This window comes from Micromesistius poutassou (genome assembly GCF_964030765.1).
Source record: "Micromesistius poutassou genome assembly, chromosome: 7".
In the NCBI taxonomy this organism is placed as follows: Eukaryota; Metazoa; Chordata; class Actinopteri; order Gadiformes; family Gadidae; genus Micromesistius; species Micromesistius poutassou.
In genome coordinates this window covers 7,941,877-7,959,155 of record NC_140277.1, presented here as the reverse complement: position 1 = coordinate 7,959,155, position 17,279 = coordinate 7,941,877, and the positions used below count along the sequence as shown (strand labels likewise).

The 17,279-nt window shown below is 45.4% G+C and overlaps 2 protein-coding genes across 2 annotated transcripts in view; both read right to left on the bottom strand.

Moving 5' to 3' along the window:
• LOC311350581 (calcium-activated potassium channel subunit alpha-1a-like) overlaps nucleotides 1-9,989 on the bottom strand; it is a gene marked incomplete at its 5' end in the record, with an annotated part of 141,150 nt that extends 131,161 nt beyond the window's left edge. Inside the window, 1 exon segment of the mRNA XM_084470640.1 lies at nucleotides 9,696-9,989. Within this exon segment, the coding sequence (XP_084326766.1) occupies nucleotides 9,696-9,989 (294 nt within the window).
• Nucleotides 9,990-14,922: 4,933 nt separating this feature from the next.
• Nucleotides 14,923-17,279, bottom strand: part of LOC311350502 (disks large homolog 5-like) — a 46,007-nt gene continuing 43,650 nt past the window's right edge. The window contains 1 exon segment of the mRNA XM_084470521.1: nucleotides 14,923-17,161. Within this exon segment, the coding sequence (XP_084326647.1) occupies nucleotides 17,058-17,161 (104 nt within the window). The 3' untranslated portion in view covers nucleotides 14,923-17,057.

Sequence of the window (17,279 nt, the reverse complement as noted above, 5' to 3'; positions counted from 1 at the left end):
AATCATTTCTGACTGACTTCAAAGTGGCCTTTGATAAAAGCGTCTGCTCAACAAACGACTCAATGTAAAATGTTAATGCAGAGATGGGGATGCTTGCAAAACATTTCGAACATCCCCCGGACATCTGGAGAGCAGGGCACTTATTCCAGAATCCCCCATGACTCCTGCTTCCCCAGCCGGCCGCAGAGCCAGACAGTGGTCTTGTTACTTTCCCCTCTCGCTCCCCTTCAGCCCACCGGTAACCAGAGAGGTTGCGAAACAGAGGTCAGGGCTCAGCCACGGGGCACCAGCCACGAGCTATGGGGACTGTACCCCTGATCTATTCAGAGAGCAGGAGGAGGCGGGGGGGGGCAGTGTTGATTATTTGCTGCTTTTTGTTGTTCCATTCTGTGAGTGCTGTTACTTTACCTGGCTGGCACCGAATATCAAGCAGCCCCCCCACTGCCTGGCTGGGCACTTGCACACAGGATAAATGTCAGACCACTATTTTGTGTGTGTGTGTGCGTGTGTGTGCGTGTGTGTGTGTCTGAGAGTGGGCATTTATGGTGCGCCAAGTGGCCGTGAACGTGTGTGAGTGTGTGCGTGTTGCATTTGTGGAAATACCAACAGACCGCAGCAAATCACATTTACTTTTGTATTCTCTGTTCACCAAAGGCTACCACACCACCACCACCACATTCCTGGGCCCAAAGATAAGGCCCCAACAATGCAATGCAACACTGGATTGCTGTTATATATTTTTGTGTGTGTGTGTGTGTGTGTGTGTGTGTGTGTGTGTGTGTGTGCTCTTATCGCCTCTAATGCATTTTTAACCGGTATAAATCAGGTTTATCTCCCATACACACACCTTTCCGGGAATGTGCACGGCATTGGAAGTCAGCGGCTGCGAGTATCCAAGTAATTACAGAACACAGAGGTGGAAGCAGGCGGGCTGGCGCTCCTCACAGGACGTAGGAAACACCAGTCACCGCCACCATGTCCACCTCTGTCCTGCTCCGTGGACCCCAGAGCGACCATAAAGGCTAATTTCTCTTTCGTCCCCCAGCCTGTCAACTTGGACCTCTGACCTCCTCGATGACAGGTGAGGAAGATTATTTCTCTTTAAGTGAGGGGTCAATTCCTTAACGTGCCAGGGGTTGGAGGGGGGGGGGGGGGGGGCACATTAGAGTTGTATTAAAAAAAGATCGGGCTGTCGTTGGTGTGGTAAATCAACATAGTGTGTGCAAGACATTATGCCTTGATGACTTACTCCCTTGCGGCCTTTCCTTCAACTCTCTTTTCATCTGTCCTAATCCCTGGTAATGACCGACTCGTAATGGCAAATGGATCCCAATGTTTCAACAAAGGAAGTCCTGTTTTCTATTCATCTAGTGGCTCTATTTGGTCTGGGTTGCAGACATGATGGACAAAGAATTATAGGAATTAAATGATAAATGAAGGGCAAACGCATGGCCTAAATTGATGAGGAAAGAGATAGCGAGAGAACCAGCGAGAGAGAGAGGAAAAGAGACAGATGAACAGAGAACAAGAGGTGGAAAGAGCGATCGAGAGAGAGATAGAGACGGGAGAAGAGAGGGAAAGTTAAAGAGAAGGAGAGTGACAGAGAGAGGCAGAGAGAATATTAACAGTGTGAAAGAGAGAGGAAGAGCCCTTGGCTTTCAAAGATGCCTCACATGTCGGTTACTCATGTACGCTTGAGACAATTTAGAGCAGAGCAGCTGGAAGCCCCGCACTATCCAGCTACGTGCCCCCCTAGCAGAACAACTCTGTCCTGTCCCCAGTCCGGAGCAACAGATACCAGAACAACAGAGACCAGATCAACGCCATTCCCTCCATTCTCAGACAACACCGGAACAATAAAGACCAGAAAAACAGAGCAGAATGAAAGCGAATGAGAAACAGCATGTGTGCACGCACACATGCGTTGCAAAATGTGACAGAAGAAAAGTAAGACTCCTCATCAATCTCTTTTTTTTCTAGAAATATTTATATTCGTTATCAAGAGAATTAATGGAAACCCCAAAATAGCGTTTCCAGTCACAAGTGAAAATCTCTTGAGGTTAACAGAGTGGAGCAATCATGGAGGAGCAGGAGCAGAATTAGAGAGGATCAAATTGGCACGGGTAGAAGGATAAGTGAGAAGGATAATTCCCACACAGTTCATGCATACTGTGTGCAGTATATCTACAGTAGGCAGGCCAGGGGTATATCCCTTGACATGTCTGCTAAATTTCACAGAAGCTTCTGTTCTGTTTATGTTTTGTTTCATGTGAAAAAAAAGTAAATTTAAACAAACATTCTTAGCATCGAGCATGTATTTATGTCAACAGTGTAGGCGTAGTTGATATGAAAGTCTTTTTGCCATATCCCATTGTTGTTTACCTATTTGTTTATTTGTGTGGTGTTATTGTAAGGACTTGGATGGCATGCTGCAAAAATAGTATAATCCATTTTAAATAATAAACAGAATTTAGGGTTTTCTTGAAACATATCATCAATGGCACCCAGTGGTAAACCGGTGCTACGCAGTGTTAAACCGGTAAACCAGTGCTAAAGACACAGATTTTGAGTTGATTTGATCTTGCTCGCTCTCGCCTTTGCTTTCAATCTTTCAATCATAAACGGTGACGAGAAAAGTGTGTGTGAACCAAGTGTGCCAGCGCGGCTCCTACTGACTGATAACATGTCTTTTCAAATATCAAAACAGCCACAGAATGGAAAGGCTTAAAGGGCAGCCGCCGCACAGCAGTAGCAGCAGCGAGTGGGTGGCGACTGGATTCTTCAACATGTGGGGGATGGGAAGCCTGGCTTATGCTCCTCTGTTCCGGAGCTCTCCATGGTGCTGAAATCTCCATTTGTGCAGAAGGCCCTGTCGTGTTGAACGCAGCCTGCCAACACTGAGGGAGGCTACCCAACACAGAAGGCCTGGGTTCCACCACCCGCCGGTGGATCTCTATATAGAGGGAGAAAGCTTGGGCCAAAATCACAAAAAACGGTGACCATGATTCCACAGGACTGAAACCCATCCATCAATGAAGCGCAGGGTTCCTAGGCGCAGCGACATGAACAACCCCACAGAGCTCTAAGGCATGAACATCATGTCGTTTGAGGGTTTGATGGCCCCCATCCATCTATCTATCCACCCACCCGCCCATACCATATCCATGATGACAAATGGCACCGGTGGATGGATGGATGAATGGATGGATAGGAAAACACTATCAATCTCCAGAGGGAACCTCAGGTGTGACTGCAGCAACCAGAGCGGTTCAAAGAAACGACCATAAGAAGATAAAACAATACATACAAATATATATGTATACATTATATATGCATATACTTTTTTTTATTTTTCAATAAACATCAGTACACACAAATAAATAAATTCTGTATAATTTCATTGTTAAACACTTAGGCTATACTAAATCTACCATCTGCAGCCTGGTCAAAGCGAATATTATTATCATCCAACAGAGCAATGGTCCTGATCCGGACATCCATCATGGTTGCTATGAAGCTATTACTCAATTAGGCAGAGAGCGACGCTAATGGCTAATGCTAACGCAATGAGCACGTCCCCGCATCAGCAGAGCATGTGGCACACAGCCTGCACTTTCTTTTTTCCTTCTCAAGGTCACAGCCATGCCCTTTAACCCATCTCTTTGTGAGCATCTCTCCATCTCACTCTCTCTTCTTTGTCGGTTTTCTCCTTTTCCTCCCCCTCCCTCCCCCCCCATCTCTCCGTCCATCCCCATGTTGCTGCATCGCTGCACACCGCTCTAAGCAGCAATTATGGCGGCATGTTTTATTTTTTATGTCCGTCCATACATCAACACTCCATTCATTGGCATTCTAGCTTGTTGGTGGGGGTGGGGGTGGGGGACGATGGGGGAGGGGGTTTGTGAGTGGCGAGATAAGAGCGAGAGAGAGAGAGAGAAAGCCAGACAGAAAGAGGGATAGAGACATGGAAAGAAAGAGAATAAGGGGGGGAAGGGAAGAGATGCTAGGGAGAGAGAGGGAAAGAGAGAGAGAGAGAGAGATGCAGACAGGGACCGAGGGTAAGTGGGAAGAGAAATAGACAGCAGGATGGAGAGAGAGACAGTGGGAAAGGAGGAAGAGCAAGAGAGGGGGATAGGCGATTGGTTGGTTACGCCTGGTAATCAGCACTAGAAGGCAGAGCCAGTAGTAGTGTATTCCAGCCCTACGAGGCGCTGGCAGTATTTCCTATCGCTGCGCTGAACACTGTGCCGTACAGGGGCTTGCCTCATCACAACAAGCCCAAAATAGCCCTCTTTCTGTGCCGCCATTGAATATGAAAATAGGGTTTTATCATCGACAATGAGTGCAGGACTCTGGCTTGGCGCAGGAGGCTGTGCATACAATGTGCATGTACATGTGTGTTTACACTCTACTTACTATATGGAGCACGGGAATCCCTTATGGCACATTGAGAGAAATGCATGAACTCATTGCATTTGACTCGCTACCCTGTGTGATATAAACAAAGCGATCCACGACAGATCTGAATAAAGGTAGAAGTGAAGGGAGGAAAAATAAAAAGAATGCCAATATATTACACTAATATAGATGGTGCAAACGGATGTGTGGATGGTGTATATTTCCCATCTCATTGATGTTGTTTATACTTCAGAACATCTTTTTTATTAATTTTTTTGCAGATATCTTTGTTTATTTTAATTTCAAACGTTTCCTTCTTGGTCGTCTAATATATACACAGAAAAAACGGCACTGCTCAGGCTTAAAAGTGCATCCTCGACGATGTTCAGAGTTGAGCTATAAAACGTCTCTCTAGGTCAATGGCTGAAGGGAGACACATCCACAAGCAGCGCTCGGCTGATTAAAGACAACAACAGCTGAGGGAGGGGGAAGCTCTCTCTGCAGAGCCTGCTGTGAGCCTCTGCAGCTAGCTAATGTAGCCATGTCCAACCTACTTATCTAGCGAAACAAGATAGTTTATCCAACCAGCTACCTAAAAAGCAAATGACCTACCAAGCCAGTGAATTATCTATCTCCCACATGCAGGCCTCCAGGTGCACAGTTACCCATCACTATCTCAACCAGGGCAATCAAACTACATTTATAGAGCGATTTTCAAACAAATCAGCAATACAGACGGCTTTAACAAAGAAACAGGACCGATACATTTGTGTAAAAAGAACAGAAGATACATTAGAGGCATAGGCTTAAACAAGGATCTTTAATTGCCCATAAAGCTATCAGGAGAATGCTAAACCAGAAAGGTTTATTTATAAATATAACACTGAGAAGCCCTATCTGGCAAGACAATCTGCAACGAGGTTCTGTACTCGGCTACTCTGCCCTGGATCAGGTGGCCTAATCCATCATATGGGAACGCCGGTCCTACTCCCTTCCCTGGGATCCAGGTATATGCCGTTCCTGTCCCCTGACCCCCGACCCTCGGATGCTTTCTGGGGAGCGTGCATCCTTTTAATAGTGCGCTGACAGGCTGAAGAAGACGTAACAGCCTGACACCGTGGGAACAGCGTCACACTGGCAGTGGGGGTGTGGACCTCTGTGTCTCTACCTCACGATATACATAGGTCTGTCCCTGATATATGGGCCCCGGCTCATCCTGCCACGGATTAACATGCATCAGCACCACCTATAGCACTTGTCCATACATGGCCTTCCTGTCATGCAACTGGGATTAGGGTAGGGTGGGGGGGTGGGAGAGGGGATAAGGGGGGGGTGAACAGATTTTTGTTGACAAATAACTTATGAGTCATATCCTGCGTGCCATTCGCAGAGTGGTGGGAGATGGAAGGTTATAGTCGCTGTGATTTAGGACACAAACAAGTACTTAGTTATGTACAATTCAGAACACACGTTGTCGAGATGTACCGTGTCTGTATATTGAGATCTCCATTATTGCTCTGCACGCTTTTTATTGCAAAAACTGAGGATAAACTCCAGTTTTGATTTGTATCAGCATCACTTTCTAACATCTGTTCTATTTCTCTTTTTAAGATCTTAAGTAAAAGTTTAAAATAAAAACAGCATGATTGCCTGCCCATCCACATCCCAGCATAGGGGGTGAAGCTTGGCTAAGAGAGACTCAAGGCGTTACCCCCTCCCCGACCCCACTAGTGAGCTGAACCTGGGGCTGGTTGGGGGGTGGTGGTGGTGGTGGTGGAGGGGGGAGGGGTGAGGGGGGGACTGCACGATCACCAGTGCTCACACATGGGCCTCGAAACCGCTTTGAGGCACGGTCGTTCCCAGCCGTTGCCATCGACAACGCATGACATGACACATGGAAATCAACCACTGGCAATCAGAGACATGGAAGCGATCGCTTACAAATGACAACTACACACCACTGTGATGTGAACGGGAACACACACCACTGAGTGTGACCATGCAAACATGCAACTAAGGGGACTGAACTCTTGTGCAACACACATATTACGACCCCTTGTTGCTACAAACGATGTGTGTGTGTGTGCGTGTGTGTGTGTGTGTGTGTGTGTGTGTGTGTGTGTGTGTGTGTGTGTGTGTGTGTGTGTGTGTGTGTGTGTGTGTGTGTGTGTGTGTGTGTGTGTGTGTGTGTGTGTGTGTGTGTGTGTGCATGTGCATGTGCGTGTGCATGTGCGTGCGTCTGTGTGTGTGTTTGTGTGTGTGTGTGCAGACCTTGGTTAGTGAGAGCAACAGCTGCTGGCAGGGTGTGTGAGCTTGGCACTGCTCTGGTGACATGCTTCTGGTGGGTTGCCAAGCACGAGGGGACACATACACACACAGACACATTCTGAAGAACCACACACACACACACACACACACAAAGTTTCTCTCTCCGCCGTCACCTTCAGACGCATTCCGCTACACTCACAAGCGACTCTGGTCCGGAGCGCCCCGTTCTCCCACCCCGTTCTCCCACCCCGTTCTCCCACCTCGTTCCCACAGGACGGCGCATGGGCCGGATTCAACAGAGGGAAGGGAATTCTGTCGCCAGAGGCCAAGCTGATATAGCATATTCATTCTTCAGGAGGTGATTTGAGGAAACAAAGTGATCAAATCAATCAACATAACGACATGAAAATAAAGGAGGTAACTATAGACACGTAATGTCTGCGTAATGTGAATCATGATGATACTCTATTATTGGCCACTTTACTAGGTCTTCTGGTTCCTTACAAGGAGATTCCCCCATAGGGGTGAATAATAGAACCTTAAAGTCATCAACTCGTCAATTATCCTACTTTAAAGAGAGTGGCATTCCTCTGTGAGAACTGGAGCTGGTGGTATCCAGGTCCAGCCACTAGGGGAGTGGGTGAAGGTCTTTAAATACATTTGCACGGTAGCATTATTTTTTTGCCGGGTTTGCCCAATGACAATTAAGATGCTGGCTCTGACTCTATGATGATGCAGCGTTTAAGGTGTTTAGGGAACTGCTTTTAGAGTTTAAAGGACAAAGCCATGAGAGTATGAATAATGATCGGCAAGGGCACACTTTCAACACACAATTCCCATCATGCAAATCATCTCGATGACACTCGTGTTGCTGTGGCTTAAATATGACAGTTTGCTGTTTAGCACTACAACATTGAAGTTTTCTAACTTTATTCCATAGAATCTTCAACATCAGACTCCATCAACAGTGGTGTCAAATATATGTTCATTCTCTTTCTGTGTGTTTTTTTTCTGGTACTTTTACTCCATTCACAATCCGCCGTAAGTCTGTAACCTTTGACCCATTAGCAAGGTGGATTCCCAGAGCAGAGGAGCAGGGGGACAGGAGAGAGGAGCTATCTGCTGGAATTGGGGCACAGCTGGTGGAGTGAGAAGAAGGACACCAAGTTAAGAAGCAGCACGCCTAATCTTTATCACCCACCACCCCCGCCCCAAAGCCAGTTTCCACTTCCTCCTGCTCAGCTCTGCCTTCACCCTGGCACCCCTGGTTCCAAGTATTAAGCGTAACCGGTTCCCCTCTTCCATCCAACAAACACAAACGCACACACTGCTCACTGCCACGTGCACACACACACACACACACACACACACACACAGCAGCCTCACATACGCGCAAACACAAAGACACACACACGACGACGTGCATACACACAGCCATGTACATACGCACAGCCACGCACACGCTCACCGCTAAGTGCACAGTGGTCACGCACACACACACATCCAGGAATATACACACATTCAAGCACACACTCACATACACACTCACATATTGTAATGCAAGCCAACTGGCCTGGCCCAGTCAGCTGAACTCAGATCCAGTTGCTCTTTCTAATACTTCTAACAAGCCTTTTCCCACCGTGACCAAGTGTGAATCCTGCTCCCCAAAGTCACCCAGCAGGACTTCCCTGCCTTCCCTCTCCTCCCCAACACCCCTCATTAGCCTCATTTGGAAGGAGGAGCGATGGATAGGGATAGGCAACACATGCTCTAGCAGGTTCAAGATGGATGCCTTGTTGCGTGCGTCGTTTCCTGTTCGTGACAGATCGTCTGCACAGTTCTAAGAATGACATACTGTGTGTGTGTGTGTGTGTGTGTGTGTGTGTGTGTGTGTGTGTGTGTGTGTGTGTGTGTGTGTGTGTGTGTGTGTGTGTGTGTGTGTGTGTGTGTGTGTGTGTGTGTGTGTGTGAATATGCACTTGTGCATTGCAAATTGCTTAAATTTTGGCCTGCATCATTCTAGATTAGCAAAGACTGCCAAAGAAAAGGGCAAGAGGGAAATCAACTCCGAACAGGAGATCAATCAACTATTATACTGTATCAATGCTGTAGATTGTAGACCTCATAACACACAACCTTCCTCTAGTGTATTAAACATAGTCACTGCTTGAACGATGTGTATTTGTCCGGAAAGGCCCACACATGCGTCGACTACAGCAGCGAGTGTGTGACTCATGTGTGGAGTCATAGCTCCTCGTATACGAAGCAGCCGTGATTCAACCTTCTCTTCATGTGCACCAGGCCGGGCTAAAATAACCAACATTGTGACCCCCTTTCTCCCCTCATCTTAACTCCTAGATTACCAGCCCTAATGCCCTAAACTTAAGCTAACTCCGGGAAGGCGGGCATTCTCTTGTGTCCTGGGGACCTGTGTGCTTGCACGCTGCAATGCCACGGCCTAGGGAATTCCATGATGTCACGGGGTCTACATGCCTTGTACATATGGCACCAGGACGTGGTGTCAATAGGTTGGCCAACGGGGCCCCGTGTGTGTGTGTGTTTATAGCCACGGAGCTTAGGGACTCTCAAACCCCCACCCCCCAATACTCTTTCATCTAATTTAAAGTGTATACAGCACAAATCACCCTCCACCACCAAGCGCCTCTCTTGCCTCTCGCTCAGTGAGGGGAGCTAGCAAGTATCCATATGGCAATAAAAGGGGATGCATAAATTATAAGATGCTGCAATGTGCACCAGTGTTGGCACCGGGGGTTCCGTAGGTATACAAACAGGGGGGACGGCATTAGAGACTCACACATGAAACATTTATGCGCACCGCTGCCTTTACGGATGCAGCCAGCAGCAACACACCAGAAACAGCCAAGTGGATAAGGGGATCCTCATTATTGACTGTTGTTGACAGACACAGACACACACACACACACACACACACACACACACACACACACACACACACACACACACACACACACACACACACACACACACACACACACACACATACATTACCTTGGGTTTGATGTTGCAGTGGCAGCACACCGTGTACAGATACTTAAGGGTCCTCCACAGCAGAATTATGAAGAGACCCCCGAAAAACGTCACCATAGAGGAGGCAAGGAATGCCCACCACATGCGCTGTCCATTATTGTCGCAGGGGACTTCGGACGAGAACGGGATGACCACGTCTTCCATCTTAGACATGAAGATCGAGGAGTCCTTGTGTATATTATTAGAGTTAATACTGTTTGTCCTCATAGAGCTGCCGCTTCCACGGGGGACGGGACCACCTGCTTCGGCTAGCATCGAGGCGCCTTGGAGAGTCCGTGCCACCGTCCCCAGCCCCACTCGCCAGCCATGTTGCTTGGGGGAAAAAAAAAAAAAAAAAATCCCCCCTCTTCACCTTCGATTCTTCTTGCCCACCGGATTTGAGTCCGTGTGTATATCAGCAGGGTAACATATGAATCGTACACTGGGGGTCTACGGCGTACAGCACACACGACAACACGCGTGAACTTGTCCGAAATAAGCGGTCCTCCGTGCCCCCTTGGAGAGAGGCATTTAAATCCGCAGCAATGACGAATCCTCCACACTTCTCATTTCGGAGGGGTTTCCGAGTCTCTGAGGGCGAACGACAACATGCTTAAAGATGGTCTTGTCTGGAGGCAGCCATGAGGGCTGCCTCGGTGTTTATTTATGATTTAAGTACAAGCGGCGAAGATAAATGATCGTAGCCTGTCCTTACCGGTCCGACCTCTCTCCCTCTCAGCCGTCTTCCATGAAGAGATCCAGTCGAGCGACGGACGCTCACACAATCGATGTCACTTTCCTTCGGCGTCAATATAAATCGATGAACCGGTGGAATAATCTTAAATAACTACTCGAAATGTGGATTTCAGGGTCTGTGGATTTCGCTGCAATATTAACCCTACGCGGTCACAAATGCGGATTGTTGTTTTATTTTTTGTCAATGCTGCGTAAATTGAATTGGGCTGTCTCGCTCTCTCTCTCTCTCGCTCTCTCTCTCTCTCTCTCTCTCTCTCTCTCTCTCTCTCTCTCTCTCTCTCTCTCTCTCTCTCTGTGAGGCTATGTCTCTCTCTCCATGCTCGGTGCCCCTGTAGCCGTTGCGCGGAGCGGCCAGCTATAGAGCCGCCTGTCACTTCGGCTCCGGAGACGCCAGAGAGATTTACAGGTAGGGGGGGGGGGGGGGGGGGGGGGGAGGAGGCTCTAATAATAAAGATGGACAGAGTGCGTTCATACCGCGTGGATGTTCCCTCCTCCCACGGCCGCCCGCAGTCGTAGGCTGCGCTTTGCGTATTTTTTGTGTGTTATTGTAAACGAAGTGACGCATGTCTCTTCTATAAAACTATACGCATTCGCACAGTAGAGCATATACATTTTCAGTTACCGTTATGGAAATTGTGGTTTTAAGGACAATATGTAAACAATACTAGGTCTACATATTGTGTTATAGGCCAATAGGCCATATCCCCTACGTCGCCTATTTTAAGTATTAGCGTGTTTTTATAAGGATGTAGTTTCCCAACGTTGCGTGTTTTTTTGCGCTATTTTGCATTTTCTGGAAACGTTGGGTTTCTCAAGGGTCCAAGCCAAGGGGATCTGCCGTCGGTGAGCCTGGCCCATGGATAAGTGTTGACCCGGGAGCAGCGACTCGGGCAGGTGCAGCCACCTGTGTCACCCTGCTCATCCTGGGGGTCGCGGTGCAATAAACTGACAATAACCCTCCCCGTCACTTCCATGAACGCTTATCTCCAGCGAAAGTGGACGCAAATGCACAGTCGTGGGGGCCTTCACTGGGTTTTTATTTTCGGTTTTCTGGGTTACAGAAAAAAGTAGTTGTTTTAATGGAGAAAGGTAATGTATTAATAAAACCACAGTTGGCCCACTATCTCAATGGTCGATTGTACACATTTCTGCTTGAACATATGCCTATTTTATTGCTACCAGGAGATTCATAATGGGAGATATTATGTCATAAACAGGCTTACCCAGCCTCGTGGAAATATTCCACTGAATTGTGTGTTATGATACCATATCTTGCACTAAGTCCATGTCAAAGATAACTTCCTCCTCGTGTTTTAAGCAAGGCTTGAGGTTGCCAATGTAACTCATGATTTACCAGCCGGAGGACATGCTCCCACTGGATCAGCTGCTGTAACGGAATCCGAAACCCGGGCCATAAAATGCTAGACACGATCGTCCATCATTAAGATATAATATAGAATAGTCTGTATCACATTTGTGGATACGTCTACTGCTACTTATACAAATATTGATTTCACATGTCGGTGTAAATTAACACGCATATTTCCCTGGATGATATAGGCAGAGAATGTGTATGCGTTGAAGATGCGCGGTGGGGGAGGTTTGCCATAGAGACCTAAGGATTGAACCCACGGACAGCTCCTCTCCACCCGGCCCCCTGCTGGATAAACTAGGAACTGTCCCGTGTAAAAGGTAAATCCTAGTATTCATGTTAATGTCAAGCTCCGCTTGGGACAATAGGTAGGGGTCTACAGGGATTGCCGAATCCAAATATGCATAATATGAAGGTTGAGGTACCTTTGTTCAAGGACACATCAGGCATGAGGAAAAAAACAAGGCCCACATTTCTCATTACAATGTATAAAATAATGGGTTATTAACATCTCTTCAATACAGTATTCCCTTTGTCGAAACATAAACAAATGTAATACAAAGTAAACAGACAAGGCATAGGCATGCATATAGTTAAAAATAATATTATGTTTATGGTGCCATTTAACATCCCACTGGTGTGACCCACAGTTTGAAATCCCCTGCTGTAGACGCTAGTTATATTTGCATTTTTTCTATTTCTATTTTATAGACGTCCTGCAATGTACATACTGAATATCATGGCTTCTTCACTCCTGTCTCCACGAAAGGCCTACTACTACAGTGTTCACAGAAAATATGACAATGGCATCCTATGTAACCCCCATACACTGGACAGTTTACAGCCAAATCTGTGTGTTAACTACCTCCCTTCCAGTGAGGTCATGCATAGCTGGGGGCATTTGCACATTCTATACATGAAGGTTCTCACAGTCAATCATGTTAACTGCTGGCCAGGACACTGGCCACTATGAGTTTCAATAGTAGAGAGAGAGGCTGGTAGGCTACTGTTCTCTGTTCATGTAGTTATGGGGAATTGACACATCACTCAAATGTGGCCAATTTCAGAAGCTAGCATTAAGATAGAGGAAAAAGGTGGATACATAGAGAGATAGGCCGACAGAAGCACAGACACATAGATAACAATTTGGCTTGATAGAAGGACAGACGGAGAGACTCATTTAATGACATTTATGTGGTGCCATGGGGAGAGTAAGGAAAGCCACTGCAACAGCTCGAGCAGGAACACTCAACCCAGCACAGAGGAAGAGAGGAGTTAAACCAGGAGCACTCAACCCAGCACAGAGGAAGAGAGGAGTTTACCCAGGAGCACTCAACCCAGCACAGAGGAAGAGAGGATTATGTGGGGGACCGTTCCTCGCTATGTGGACAGCAGATTGGCCTGGGGAGAAGCGGAGGTCTTCCAGAGTGGACGCCGCAGATAGCTGGCTGTCAGGAAGCAGTCTTCTCAAGTTCGGATGAGACATCAACAGCTGTTCTGAAACCCGCACCCCAGCAGGGCAGCTGGAGGGACACAGGCTTTCTAAAACAGCCAGGAAGCAACTTCACAGATGGAATATGAATTGGGCAAGGACACACTTGGCACACAGAATGACTGAATGTTGACGTTCAGTCTTTCTTCATGCTCAGTGTTGATCATGTTTTCCAAAATGTGCAAAAGGTAGTGATCAATTTGTTCTAGTAGCGCAGCAGTTCTGTGCAGAACAAATCAAACAAATGGTGTTTGGTTTGCGAACCAAACACCAAAAGAGATGTAGAGTTCTGTGTTTTCCGTTTGAGAACTATTCCATGAGATTAAGGTAGTGGATCCACCTTCGTTCTGATTGGAGATGGAAAGTGGAGGGTCTATATGGGAATTCCAAATATCTATTAAAAATCACTGCGACATGCTCACCAAGTCTTAAACATGCACCAAATATAATTAGTCAAGTGTATAATTTGAATTGTTAATGCTAATGTAAGCTTTGTGTTAAAAACGGCCCAACATCGATGCACACTCTAGGTTCTAGCACGCTACAGTTAATCATCTTCATGAATAATAGCAGCGAAGAAGTGCAGCCATGTTGTCAGAGGGGTAAATTATACATAAATCTACATTAATAATAATTGAGGATAAAAGTAGCAACATGTTAACCGGTTTAAAGTTTGAGCTTCCATTAGTGCGTTACACCGTGAAGGTTGAGCCAACCTCACCAGTAAGGCTGCTGTATAGCCATAAGGCTTATTGCAAAGCAGTTGTTTTTCGGGCCAACGTGTGCGCATTCGCTCAAATGAGCAGGGTAGGCAGCTGAAAGGCAATCCTGTCCTGTGACATCATTGGGCATGGGACCATGTGACCTGCTTTTCAGAGCTTGCAGAAAGTGGCCTGCAGCTTGGGATGCTCAGAGTTCACAGCATGGCCCCAGGCTAATTAGATGGAAAAACAAAACAAAAGAAAACATGATAATCCTGAGAATGGGCACACTTCGTAATCATTTCTTTATTTGACAACGGTAGCGGATTGTCTCATATACCTGCTTGGGAAAGAGTGATTTATCTATGGCTTGTAACTATCATCCATCTTAAGTATTATACTCAACAATTGCATCCGGAAGTGTCAAACTCTGTCGGCTAAAGGGATTAATGTTTGGTTGGCCCCCACTATCAATAGTTGTACATCAACACTGAGAATAACTTGATGCTAGGTTGGCCCACTTGACTGGAAATGTGTTGAAATCATCATGGACCAACAGTGAGGGTTAAAACCGCCCCGGGAGAGAGATGTGCTGCATGGTTTTAAAAGCGTAGCAACCCCTAGCAGTCAGTCTAAGACTTGAAGAATGTGGCGCCCTGAAATGTTATCTCCATCACTCCCAGATCAAAATAGATATGCCTTTCTTCTTGCGCCCAATCAAAAGGGCGGCAAAATAATCCGCCCAACAAATCATTTTTCTGCCACCCTGAGATTAATTCACAACATAAATCGTTGGGCTGACAGAAGTGAAACCTTCACAGCCCGTTAAGTGATAATGGAGACAGTTGGTTGTGATACAGAAAATGAGCTTTATTCTCTCATATTTATGTATAATTACATAGAAATCACATTCTCTCAGTGAAAGCAAATGTAATCGGTACCTGGCTTCTGGACTTCTTTAAAAATACAACAGTTTTCTGTTGTATCCCTTTCGTTTGATAGAACACTACCTAAATCAGAAAAATAGCAACATTTTATTTGTTTATGTCCATTTCATATTTAGCCCAACAGTCAAACTTCAGGACAAATTTACCTTGGTAAGCTGTGCAAGAGGAGATCCCTTTTCAACAAAATAAAGAGCATTTTCTTTTCCTAAATGAAGACTTAAAAGGCCATCAATGAAATGTAAGGAACAAATTCAATACAAAAGAAAGTGAATTAGTTACAGTAGAAATTAACAGTACCTATTTATAGTCTACTGAAAACCTAGGAACAGATACAGGTTTAAGGTTCACAGGTAAACAAGTGCAAAACAGTAATACAAAGGGATAAAGTTGCCATAGTGAATTTTGGCACAAAAAATACAGATGGTTTGAGGAAGGGCAGAATACCTCACCTAAAATTTTGCCTCTAGAAAAAAAAAAAAAAAAATTAAATAACAATAAAACGTTACTAACATTTATATGGATCCCAGGAAAATCGTTAAGATATTACCCTGCAATTTGCAATATAGTGTATTTTTTTCTATTCATATTGATATGTGACTGACGAACAACCACAAAACTAAACCATAAAAAAAAAAAACATGCCATTACCTGCTAAGACATGACTTGACAGCTAAACGTATGCTAGGTCTATGACCTAGCTAGAAAATACATGTCATTTATTATAGTTGTCAGGTGAATCTGCATACTGTCATTTGATATAGTCTCTATAGTGTCATTAAATATATGCGACAGAGTATGATAAGTTACACAGTGGTCTGTCTTGCCCTGGAGTGCATTTTGAGGATCTTTTCTTTCTCTTTTTTAAAACCCGTTGGCCGCCATTTTGGCCCCTGCCCTCAAGTAAAACCAACCTGTTTGCCACTATTGTCAAGTGCTCGGCTCTATGCTGTACTGGTCCCAAAGCACAGTCTCCGGTCACAGACACCTGAACCGGTTCATCGTGGGTTGCATTGGAGAAGTTAAAAGAAGATGAACCTAGTACTGGTATTGTAACCGGGGCGCTGGTTTTCAGACCAGACCTCCCCTTCAAAAAAAGGCACCATAGAAAGGCCTGTAAACCGTCTATAAACACCCAGCTACTATAAGAACACAATGCATAGAAACAAACGGCAATATGTGTTTAGGAGTTTCATGGCCATCACTGTTGGCACTCAGGCTCAGTAAGACCACAGCTACATACATATAGATATATCTCTGGCTCTTTCTCTCTATATATTTATATATATATTTATATAATATAAAGAGGTTTGGTGCCTTCACACCCTTTACATAAAACTTCCTCCAGGAATCTGATGTCCGATCCTGGCCTTCCATTTCTATAACGTTGAATACATGCCAACATCGACAGCCATGACTCAATCCAACCAATGACTGGAGCGGAAACAAAACCACAGATTTTGTGCCTCCATACATACAGAATGGCAGACACGCACACAGACACACATCCAGACACACACGCACACACATACACACAGACACATACGTATATGCACACAGAATGGGCATGTCAATGTAAGAAAAATAAACTGATGTCAGTTGGTGCGGAGGGTAAGGGTCTAGGATTCTTCATTTGAGATGCTTAGGATTGGGTCAAAAATTAAGAGACGCACACTCAAAGCAAACATGTAACGCTAAAAAAAAACCTGACACTTCTTCTGAATGTAAACAGATGCGTGTGATGTGGCGTTGCCGACGACATAGTCGACAACCAGAAATCGCGAAAGGAAGAACTTATGAACTCTGATGTCGAGGATCCAGTGCTACTAAACCTGCGTCAGAACATATAATAATAATAATAATAATAATAATAATAATAATAACAACAATAATAGGCGGGACAGATTACAAAGATAATACAAAATAAAAATATATATATATATATTTAACTTTACATGTGTAATTCACTGTAGTGTACCTATTGGTATAGTATTTGAAAGATATAATTAGTGTTTAGAATTGGGAGAGGGGAAGGTTGATGAGGAAGGTGCAGCTTCTCGTAGTTGCAGACGGTTGCCTCTAGGGGCCGCTAACGGGTGTCCACAGGACTTTACTTTGTTCCTGATCAACTATAGTCATGATCTGAGTGCAAATGTAGGGGAGAGTGCCACCCTGGACAATACCTGAAAAATAAAGACGTTTTTTATTTATTATGAAGACAAGGAATTCCATTATTTTGTAGAAATACGTAACTGTAAGGTAAACTTATGAATGTAACGACACATAGTTGGTAAACATCAC